General features: G+C 36.8%; 1 protein-coding gene across 5 annotated transcripts in view; it reads left to right on the plus strand.

Moving 5' to 3' along the window:
• zgc:158464 (uncharacterized protein LOC791139 homolog) overlaps positions 1-12,380 on the plus strand; it is a 99,074-nt gene that overhangs the window by 14,405 nt on the left and 72,289 nt on the right. For all 5 annotated transcript variants that reach the window (XM_056765996.1, XM_056765997.1, XM_056765998.1 and 2 more), the window contains exon 2: positions 4,722-4,851. In XM_056765996.1, the coding sequence (XP_056621974.1) occupies positions 4,722-4,851 (130 nt within the window). The remainder of the gene's footprint in view (positions 1-4,721; positions 4,852-12,380) is intronic.

Genomic DNA, 12,380 nt, shown 5'->3' on the forward strand with positions numbered 1-12,380 from the left:
ATTACAATACAATTGTACAATGAAGGCACATTCATCATTCAACCATTTACATTTTATGTTATAACTTTGTAGGTCATTTGGTGCTCATGTTGATGATGCTGCACCAGAAAGTGTCTTAGTTTATGAGTGATGTGCTTGCAAAAGAAGTTATTTTGTACCTTTTCTCTTCAGGCTCATCACAGCTAGAGTAAAAGATGGATAAAAAGGATTCCAAATGCATTTTTCTTTCCCTCTAGGTTTATTTATGCTTCAGTTCTTTTGAAGTTCAATTCAAAAGAGGAAGGTCAACTTGAACACTTTTTTAATGGTATGAATGCTTTGTCAGATAATGGTGTATTTGGAGCCTGTTGACTCATTCGGCACAGACTGACCTTGACATGTTTTAGAGCCCTGCTGAAACCACAACATTAACAAGCGTGAAAGTGCTATTTGAGTGGCATCACATAAGAGATGAGAGATAAATATATATTCACTCTGTGATGGTTGTTTGTTGTTGCTTTGTGGTAAGACTGGCACAAAATCATCAGTACAATCCTATTCCAGGCGCATTATATTTATATGCATTACATGCTGTCCACATGTATGTGCTTAAAAATGTAAAGAGAAGTTGAACCTGCTGTATCTGCTACACATTGCACATACAATGCACTACATACATTCTGTTTACAGAAATGTAGAGTAATATGCTGTGTGATGGTGTGTAGATACTGTAGAATAGTACAGGTCAGTGTTTTTGGTTTTAGTTGCATTCAACTTGCAGTTAGAATTGAGTGTGGTTTGGGTTAACTTTGTAATCACTGGAAATGATGATGGGAGTGAATATGGCAGTTTTTCAGATCCGATCTCAGGAATTTTTTGAATTGTAGTGTACTTTCTAACATCTGTCATTGTGCCATTAACAGTTTTTGATTAACGGTGATGTTTCAGAGGAACTTTATCTGTGGTAGGAAAATAAACTAGAGGGTGTTTATGCTGCATATCGTCCTCTTTCACAAACCCACAGCACACAAAGAAATAGCCTGTAATTATATACACACACACACACACACACACACACACACAGAGAGAGAGAGAGAGGGAGAGAGAGAGAAGAATGTTATGAAGTTTTTTTTCTTTTGCTCTCTCATACTATTGACATACCATTGAGCGAAGGAAGATGTCAAATTTATACTCAAATTTTGGATCTTAAATCCTATTTTCTATGTATGGTCTAAAAACAGACACAAATTCAGTTATTGAGCAAGTACATAAGACTTTTATCTTAAACATGTTTAGACACAACTAAGAGTAAGCAATTTATATGTTCACATCAAACAAAGTGTAAACAAAGAAGATTTGGTGGGTATTTTCTAAACATTACCTTGTTTGACTGACCTGTATCGAATGGTTCAATCAATAACGTGAGTTGTGGGCGGGACTACCTGTCTGTTCGACCAATGTGAACCAGAGAACGTGTTTTGAAAAAAACTGTTTATAAATAATCACTTTATTTGTTTTTCTATTTAATTAATGATTTGTTTTAATCCGTCTAAGTTTATTTTGTTTTAGCAAAGCCCTTAAGACGTTAAAACTGTGGTTTCTGTTTGCTTTTATTTGTCTGTTCATTTTGAAGCCATTCATGTGCTTGTGTACTGTACTAGTAACTGTTGGGGTGAGATTTAGAAGTCTCAGTGCGAGATATGATGTATAGAGGGGGATGTTTCCCAGTTTTGGTGTGGAAGCAAAAAAAAGCACAGTCACCCTGAGAGACAGACACAATAAACATTTGACTGGAAGATCTGAGAGGCCTTGAGGTGTGATCGACCATGGAACACCATTGTGGCACTAAGCCATGCAAAGCCTTCAAAACAAACTGCAGCACCTTCTGTAGTGGACTGGAAGCCAGTGGAGAGATGCCAAGACTGGTAAACCATTATCTGTGTTCTTTAATGCCTGTCAGAAGCCTGGCAGCTACATTCGGAGTTGCTGGCAGCACAACAGATGGTACTGGAGATAAAGCAGAATTATAGGTAGAGCAACGCGTGTAGGTGTCTCCAGAACATTGATGCAGATTTTATTCTATCTACATACACTTCAGGTACCCTTGCATGCAATTCACCATGTGGTTTCTATAGTAGCCCTTAACAAACAAACTGGCACTGCTCTATGGAGCGTGTTTAGTAAACATTAGGGTTGGGCGATGTAAACCAAATTGGCATCGGACGATGCCTACAGTGTAACATCGCGATGGATGATGACATCGGGGGGCGGGGTCAGTGTAGGATGTGGGATCAGTCAAGTGCACGGGTCACGAAGAAGTGAAAACGCGATGATTATTTTGTTCTGTGTCAGACACTGTACAGCTTCGAAAGGGGGGAGGGATGGAGTGAGCCGTTGGTTGCAATTCGCAACCTCACCGCTAGATGCCACTAAATTTCATATACCTTTAAATGTACATGACATTTTTACTATGCCTTTTTTGTCCATATAGCTTGGCATCATCAATCATTCATTGTATTGGATAGAAACTCTGCTCAGATATTCTGCCTCTCATTTCTGGCAATGTGGGTTTGGATTAACATGAGGCTGGTGACTGTAAATGTTGATAAAACTTAAGGGCCGCTAAACCCTGACGGAAGTGTCATATATTGTTACCGCTTCAGTTTTTGGTTCGGTTCGATGCATTTTGACCGTGTTGGATTCATATTTCAAAAGGAAGCTTACCAGAGTTCGTTTGAAAGTGGTCCGAGACCCATCTTTTCAGCGATCTCGGTCCGCTTGTTTGGTGCGCACAAGGGTTCGAGGGGCAGCGTTCAAACTTACACAAATAAACTGCATTAATGGAGCAAACTCCCTAGAGTTCGTTTTAATCGAACCAAACATGGCAAATGTGAACACAACCTAAAAGTGTTGGCATTAGTTGGGCAGCGGTATGTAATAAAGACTGGATTCGGGGTCCTGCAGGGGTTTTAAAGTGAAGATTTAGCTGTGGTGTTTCATGAATGTGACAATATTTACCATCTTTCCGAGAAAAATCAGCTCAAAATAAATCTAGAGACCTATAAAAGAAATCGAAAAGTGGCTCTTATTTGGATTTCCTTTATTCTCTGTGTGCTCGGATCTATTTGTAGTTCTTCAGTTATTGTAATTCTCTCAACAAACCATACAGAACTATTATAAAGATCCATCTCTGCAAGATATCTGCAAGAGGTTCTACCCCGAAAGGAATACGAGGCTTTGTCCAAATTCACAGTCCAAACCTCCGTCAGGGCCCAGCGCAGCAGATGGCACCATCTCTCTGAACTCTTTCCCTCTCACTGCGGGCAAAATTACAAACATGTTTCATTTCAGGCTGGAGATAGTGATGCCATTATACCAAATTAAATTATTCATTCATTGTTTTATGAATTATAAAGGACTTTATGAAGTGATATCATATCACAGGTTCTTGAACGGGAGTTGCCATTCGTGCAGGAGAAGAAAATGCTTGGCATTACCGGAATCTTTTTCTTTTTTGGTTTACACTCTGTTGGATGGCTGGTATTCCAGCTCAGCACTTCCTTGTTCAGGAGCTTATTGTTTTGTCACATCCTTCCTCCACATTTGTGGCATATTTTGAAGCACTGAGTGTTTGATTACAGCTTTGAGATGTCAAGAGAAAATTCCAATATGAGAAAAAGTTTTAGGGTGGTGAATAAATGTCAGAGCACTGGTCATGTGCATATAATTACCATCATGTGTGTGAAATACTCTTTTGAAGAAAGAGAAGAACAGACCTGCAATTAAATGTGTTTACATGCTAAAGCCTGTTTTTGTGCAGAGGAACAGTTTATACTCCTGTTCTCTTTCTATGCTTTTTTTTAGTAGTTCCAGCAGAATAGTACAACTCCCTGATTGCCTGATTGTTATTTACAGATATTTCATGTTCAGTTTGCCGCACTTGTTATTAGCAAATCAAATATAAATTCACAAGCAGAATTGTCACCATATTGTCATTTTACTTTGTTTTATACAGTAGTTTAACTTTTATGTGTAATGTCTTGGACTAAAACGGCTGTTAATTTTTAATTTTATTTCACTTATTTAAATGAGTCTTTTATTTTGGTATTAATTATTTTATTAACAAATATATTAATATTTTTTGTCTTGAACCAAAACCGCTGTATTTTTTATTGAATTATTGAAATGAGTTCTTTTCACACAGGTCTCTTATTTTGGAATGATTTTTATTTTTAACTAATATATTGCTGCTGTCTTTCTGAAACATTGTATCTCAATATTTGGTGATTTATTTTTTGGGGGCGTAAATTATTATTATAGGTCAATTATGTTTCTCACTGGGTTTTGCAAAAATCAAACCATTAAAAAGTGTTATAAGGCTTGTCAACATAGACAACCCAGTACAAACAAAAAGTTCAAGTTTTTTTCGCCTTGAACCGAAACTGCAGTGTTTCTCCTATTTCTATTGAATTATTGAAATGAGTTCTTTTCACACATGTCTCTTAATTTGGAATGAATTATTTCAGCAGGTCAAAAATTGTCCAAACATTCTCTTTCACGTGAATTGTTGGTGTGAACATAACGCACAATATTTTGAGACTTTGTCAAGAAACATGGTGCTTTGTTTTTATAAAAATTTGAGCATACAGTATATTCACCATTCCATCACTCTTTTTCTTTAATGGAACAGTAGAAAAGTGTCACAAATAAATCTTACGGTTTTCTCACTTTTTATTCCTCAGCTCACCATCCTAGAGGACTATGCAGACCCCTTCGATGCAGCGGACCAGGCAGGCGGCACCCAGACGGTCACAGAAAAGCCCTCAGAGGACGGTTACATGGAGCCATACGAGGCCCAGAAGATGATGGCTGGTAAGACACTGTTTTTCTGGACACCGTTTTATCTTTCTGCAGGTCCATGATTATGAACTCTGCTGTTGTTTTTGGAAGAACATAATGAACCATGATGCATCTGGGGCTGTTTAAATGCGTACACACTAGACCCCTGAGATCTAGCTCAATTTACGCTTAATAATTCATCTGCGATCACGCTCTTGCTGTTAAAAATGGCTTCGAACCGGTCTAAGAACCCCAAAGTGTGTTGTGTAATATGCTGTCTCTGTATTTCGGTCTCTTTTTTAGTGCGCTAAACAGAAAAAGAACAACAATTAGATCCCGCAGATTGCTTTGGCTTCCTTGCTGTGGTATGAAACAGCTGCTAAGTGCTTTGTTTAGAAACTCATTGGTATATTGCTACAATTATCCTCGCGTGTGCGGGCTAGCGCAGCAGCAGATACTCTCACCTGTCTGGATGAAGACAGCAGCCATATGTGAGCTGTCCTGAGTCCAGTTAATACACCGCAACCTGAGAGCATTTTAAACAATCTGCATATGCCAACGTCTGTGGTTATGTGTCCACGGACAAGGGCACAAACGTATATAAAAAAACGCACACATGTATATAAACAAACGCACACACACAGGCCCTGTCACGGTCACACTCAAAATGGGGTTTAAAGAGAAAGTTGCTATAAAACGAGGAGAGTTTAACCCATACATGAGATTGTACTTTAAAGGGATAGTTCACCCAAAAATTTAAATTCTTCCCTCATTTTCTCTCTCTAATGTCATTCCCCACCTGTTTGACTTACTTTATTCAACAGAACACAAAAGAAGATATTTTGAATAACGTTGGTAACCAAACAACGTTGGTCCCCATTGACATCCATTGTATGGACACAAAACCACATTTCTCAAAATATCTTATTTTGTGTTGACAGAAGTAAGAGTCATATACAGGTTTTAAACAACATGAGAGTAAACAATGATGACAGAATCTTTATTTCGGGGTGAACTATCCCCTTTACATGTCTAAAACTGTTTCTTATGTTTTTTGGACCAAAAATCAAATATAAACAAAATAGACAAAATAAATCTTGCCATTTTAGTTGTACTTCCTCATATCGACATGCAAAATTGGAACATAACTAAGCTGAAATAGGATTTGTAAACTAGAGAAGATTATCAGTGATCAGCGACTTAAATTTCAGTCTGTTTGTCTCACCGTTTCCTTAAAACGCTGTGATCATTTGGAGCACTTATTTGAGGTTTATTTCATGTATTTTTGTCTCAAATCCTTGCTTCAGTGTTTCTTACTCGTGTTGCACCCGACCCTCTTTTTCCCTGGACTTTATCTTGCTTGACCCTTTGCCATGCCTTCTTTCTCCTATGAATATTAAACTTTAATGCAGCTTCACATCTCTCAACAAGACAAAGCCACACAGTGGCTACATGTAAGGTCAAAACCCTGTGCCACTATCTGTAGCATCTCTGTGAGGTAAAATATGCTGTTTTATGAAATTGTCTGAAATGCATAAATGAATGTGAGGTGTCTGAGCCATAATCTAGTTGTTATTGAACATTAGAACAGCTTCATTTGTGACATGGGTTGTGGCCCAGTCTCATTCTCCCTCTTGTGTTTCTCAATGACAAGAGCCCTCAAGTAATGATATTATTCACAGATGCTACCATTGAACGTTTTAAGGTTATTAGCCTTTTCTGCAAATACAAACCTTTAGAGGGAAATACGTTAGCGGTACAATAGTAACATCTGTGCAGAAGTCGAGACTATCATTGGTATGTAAATAAACTGAACCAAAGTGAACCTGCACAGTTTAAGACAATTTCCCGTGTCAGAAATGTGCTCGATTTACTGTTTGAAGAGATGACTTCATGGTTTAATCTTTTACCAGAGTCCTTGCTTGTAGTTTTGTTTGTTTGACTTTCGGGTTGAACTGCAAAAACTTCTTCGTACTTTTCCAAGTGTATTTGACCAGGACTAAAGGAGCTGATGTATCGTAAATCAACTCTTTACTTAATTTCCCAAAGTGAAGTTTTACAGCACACCATTACCTCGGCCCTCGGTGCTGGACAGCTGGACATTTTTTATTTGGACTTCATTCCTCCTTCCTGGTTTTTCTTCCTTTTTTCTCTTTTTCAACTGTTCGTCTTTTCATCAGAGCCATCTGTCCTGTCAGGAAACACGGAGGGAAAACTAAATTAATAAATAAACATGTCTTGGACAGGCTTCTTAGACTACTAAACAGAAGGCAAGATAAAATTGCCATTTTATTGGCTCCTTGCATGAAATTCTAAATTATGTGCATATAAAGTCTCGGCATGTTTCTCACAAATATGTTTTGGGATTGTGATACAATTTTGCATTCCATCATTCTAATTACTGTAATGTGTTGTAATGTTTTGCCTTTATATTTGTTTGTGATTCTCTTTTATTATCATCAGTGGTGTTCTCATTACCGTAAAAGAACACAAAAAAATGTTTTACAAATCCCGTACTTGTTCACAGTACATAAAGAATGCAAGTTACTCAATTAACATAAGTTAGCTATGTTATTTATTCTAAAAATGTAATACTGTCGGCTTTACTAACCAAGTGTTTGACTGGTCAACTTAAAATTGTTGAGTAAAACGCAAAACCCTATGATATGGGACCTATTGTTGAGTTTACTCATTCAACAAACAATTACATTTCAACATGACTGGTTAAGGGGGATTTTCTGTTCCCAACATGCTTTGTGTAAGACAGCATTTAGGCAGTACATTTCGGGAATTTAGTGTTATTTAAAGTGTTTTTCAGTAAAGATAAATACCTTTTTGTGCTTGATGTTCATTTATCTTTGAGGTTTAAAAGAGTTTGTTGTATTTTTCAGTTTTAGGGTTACCATTGTTTACAAGAGTGGTAGGTTGTGAGAGGTTAAAGTGCGCCCATAATGTCTATTGGATCGTTCTATGAGCTTTAACTGTGCTAATGCTAGTGCTCATCGGATTTGCCCATTCTGTTTTGACTTACATGCAGTAAGTCTGTATATAAGTTATTTGTGACAACAAAAAGTAGCATTGAGAATGATAAATATTGAGTTTAATTAACTTAAAATTACTGGTCCAATCGGAATGGTTTGGATTTACTCAAAAAAGGGTTGTCAACTTTACTTAAATTTATTTTATGCATAAAATTAAATTGTTACTTGTTGACACTACTCAACATATTTGCTTGGAGACTCATATTTCTTAATGTAAATCCAACAAATCATTTTTTTGAGTCAATGATGAAAATCAGAAAAACAATTTGTTAAAATTAGCATAAAAACAAATAACGTCATGTGCCCGGTTTCACAGACAAGGCTTAAGGCTAGTCCCAGACTAAAATGAATCTGTGACCTGTCTTAACTAACAATAACTTGCCCAGAAATATCTTTAAATATATCACTGCTATTGTTTTGTCTCCAGATGCACACCAGTAATGTATTCTTCAAAGGTATTTTTATAAAAGCAACATAAATCTTAATTCTAGCTCAGTGGTAAGAGCATTGCGTTAACAATGCAAGGTTGTGGGTTCGATCCCAGTGGATTCCACATACCTATGTATAGGAGCATGCAATGTAAGTCGCTTTTGTCAAAAATGTATGCATTTTGCTAAATGCATAAATGTTATGTTTAAATACACAAATGTGCTTTATCTTCAGGAAAGTAATGTCACTCACGATGCAATGTGAATACGCTAATAGGTTTCATTTTATCTTTCATTAAATGTCAAACATGAATCAGACTTTACCGGCTACGTGAGAGTCAGTCATCAACGTCTGTGTCTTTTTGTGTGAAAAGGAATTCAATTTTTTTGCATGTAGATTTTGTGGCATGCGTTTCTCCCTCATTCACTGAAGCACGGCTGTTGTCACATGCATGTACACACACTTGTACTTTGACGATTATTATATTGTTTGTTATTTTCATAGATGTTATATGCAACCTAGCACACTAAATGAGAATTCACTTTCTCTCCCCTATCTTGCTCTCACACACACGTAAAGCTAACACGGGCAGTTTCACTTGAATCGGATGTGTTTAAACTTGTCTAAAGCTCGCAGAAAGACAAGGCTGTTTTGACCTGTCAGCCCGACTTGTCGAGTGCGAGTCTTTTGTGTTCATGTGGCGCGTTTTGCCGTGCAAGAACTTTCCCACAATCCCCAAGGTCTTCCGTGTTACGCAAACACTCATTGTGACAGTTGTGACCACGCTTTACTCACGGACTCAATGTGAAATAGGACAGGTCTTTCAAGATCTTTGGAGGTTGTGTGTGTCTTTATGTGTAGTTTTTCTGTTTGGCTCTGGTGAATTGATGATAACGACTGTGTTGTCAGGCCTGTGATTGGTCGGTTCAAGGTTCCTGCACAGCATCTCACAGCATCTGCTGAATCAGCAGTCCTCCTTTATTCCCCCAATATTTCACCACTTCGGTTTAGATAAATGTGTGGAGTATTTCAATAGTCTGAATTGAGCGAATCCTTTGTGTGCTGATGTATTTTTAAAACACTAATTTTTTTGGGGGAAAAGACATTTTAATATATAAATTACATACAATAGAATTACATTTTTATCATCCTATACTGAATCCTATACAATGCAAGCAGTACACCAAAAGCATTTGAGCACACTAAATAAATATAAAAAAAAATGTATGTCAATAAATGTTTATTATAAATTTTGAATAATATCAAATATTATCATAGTGATATATATATGTATATTTTATGCAACCAGCCTTATATTTAATATTTTTTGTTAGTCTAATTTGTCTTTTTAGTTGTCAAGCTGTAATGCTGATGTTTAATCCCAATTCTTCTTATCCTTGTGTATCGGGCAAGAACTTTTTATTTTCACTAAACTATGAAAGTTTTTACCGTTTTGGAATTGTAGTAAGCCAGTGGTTTTATAGAGAAAAAGAAGATGATGCTGCCATCTCAACAGTAAAATAAGAATAAAAAAACCGTTATTCCGTACATGGTTTCTTGAGATCACAGGTAATGTTTCAGTATGCTCTTGCCCTACAGGGGAATATTTTCTTGTTCCGGAGTGGTTTAACAAACCGCCCTCTTATCCTATAGCGCACATACATTTTTTTGACCTTTTTTGACATCCTCACGTTTCTCTCAAGCATCCTGTGTCTCATCGTTTCCAAAAAAGCAGTTTCGATTTTCCCTCAGACGAGCTTCTGCACGTTCTACAATATTCCATGACTCTCATGCACGTTTTCTATGAGCAGGATGTTAGACATGTACAGACATCACACTGAGGGAGAGGTGCTGCTCTCATCCTTATGTAATTCGTGAGCTGAGAAAGTATTTGGGAGTAATGACACATTTCCGCTCTGCCACAGAGTGGGGAAGTGTGAACATTCCTTGAGTCCCTTCCCCCCACGCGGTCAGTTTTGCTTTCGCCGTCCACTAGGCGATGAGTCTTGAGGCAGATAGTAGGCGTAAAGAAGTGTCTGTGGATGATGGGTATTAACTGTCTACAGCGGTAGGTCAGTACCAGCCCTCCCATTTACTGTGTGATATATTGCTCTCTTAATGTAACAGCCGCATGACATCAAACATGCTGACTGTGTTAGCTCCGCTGAGTGCTGCGCAGGGCCTGAAAATGAAAGCATACTCAAACGCACGTGGACACTTCAAGGCATTGTTTTTAACCCATGGTTAGGTAAAATAAAGACAACCATTGGATTTGAAATACACCTATGCTGGGTTATTTCAGCACATGGTTGGGTGTCTGATTTCCCTCTTTAGTCTATTGATTGAATGAAAAGATCCAGTCTTAAACTTATGTTTAGTCTGTGATGTGTCAGGCCCAATCCAAACCACATGTAACGTGTGCTGTTTGTCCTGTATATGTCACAACTATTAAAATAATATAATAGCATGAATTGAAGAAATAAGCTGGCTTTGTTCATTTGAAATAAAAATACAATAAAAATAAATATATATTTATAAAATAAAATTGATTAAATTTAAATTTTGGTTATGGTTTCAGTTTTTAGCCTTGTGTTTCATGAATTTGGTTTGTTTCAACTGTTTGTAATTTTGTGAGAGATAAATCTGTAAATCTTCAAGTCTGAAAATTCTATTTTTCACCCTCTGTAGAAAAAATCTTACATAATTTTACCACTTTATTTTACAAACGTTTCACTTAATTTTTTTAAGCTTTCAATATTACTTTTTTTTTATAAAATAAAGTAGAATATGAATGATAAGGTAGATGTATAAAATAAAGGTCAATTAAAGGATCAATAGAACTAAAATTTCACTTTAGATATCAAATCTGAATTCGGGGTCAGAATACATTGCATAAATTACGCACTACCAGAGGGTAAGTAAAATTATGTATTTATTGTTGTTTATGAAAATATATAATGGATTGCGATTTATATTAATAGGCATTATGAATACATTTATAATACATTAAGAATACCTTTTATAATGTATTATGTATGCAGGGTTAAATCAACACTTGTCTCCGCCAGTACCCATTACAGTATATATGCAGTTAAAGGAGAGGGAAATAATTACCTGTTCGATCAGGAGGTTTTACTAACATACCAGGAGGATATTAAAGGCGAGGTTGTCAATTTGAATTTAGTACAGCTGTAAGTAACGGGCCCTCAGGAAGATGGGCATCAATATGGGCGACCCCCCTCTTGCATACCCGTAAAGGCTGCCTGAAGTGAATAGCCTGGCAGAACCGATACCCATCCTTCACACTTGAGTAGTCATAGACTGTTCGAGTAAGTGTGAGAGAAGATTAAGTTAAGTTAATGACTCTATAAATATCTGTCATGTTGGTCGAACAGTGAGACAGCACACCTTCAATGCCCTTTTCAAGAACATGAACTCATTTTCTTCCCTTTGAACTTCCCTTCCTTCAAGTTCTTCTTGTTTCCTACGGTCATTATTGTTACTACTCTTCTTCAGCAATAAAATACAGGAAAGTTAACCGTTAGTTGCATCCTGATGTGTGTCCACTGACCTGAGATCTGCCAGCTGCCTCCATCATTTCTGTTGGATAAGCACTACAAAAGAACAGATATCGGGAAAAAAGGACAGGGGCTTTAGTCAATTTCATAGATGCTTTCCAGTCAAATTATCTGTCTAATTATGTTTCCTCTTTGTCTAATTTTGGAAATTAATTTTGCTTTGAGGTTTTAGTACAATGGGAGTCTCACAAGAGTCATTCAGTTCTGTTGTAAATGTGGAAGAACAGGCTTTAGCAATCTGTTTTGTTGGAAGAGACTTCAAAGCTGTTGCCAAACTGAAAAATAAATATTTTACTATTATTTAAGAAGCTGAGCACAATTTAGTATATAATTTAGAGCACCATTATAATGTAAAATAACATCATTCTTTGTGGCCATAAGCTACTCAAGGGATTTACTCGGTATAGCATTCCCAAAACTCCTTTTTAGCTGTGACTCAGTGAATCATTTCTTAACTAGTCAATTAAAATGAAACATCTGAATAAACTGATATGTCAAAACGAAACACACTTTC

This window comes from Triplophysa dalaica, chromosome 14 (genome assembly GCF_015846415.1).
Source record: "Triplophysa dalaica isolate WHDGS20190420 chromosome 14, ASM1584641v1, whole genome shotgun sequence".
In the NCBI taxonomy this organism is placed as follows: domain Eukaryota; kingdom Metazoa; phylum Chordata; class Actinopteri; order Cypriniformes; family Nemacheilidae; genus Triplophysa; species Triplophysa dalaica.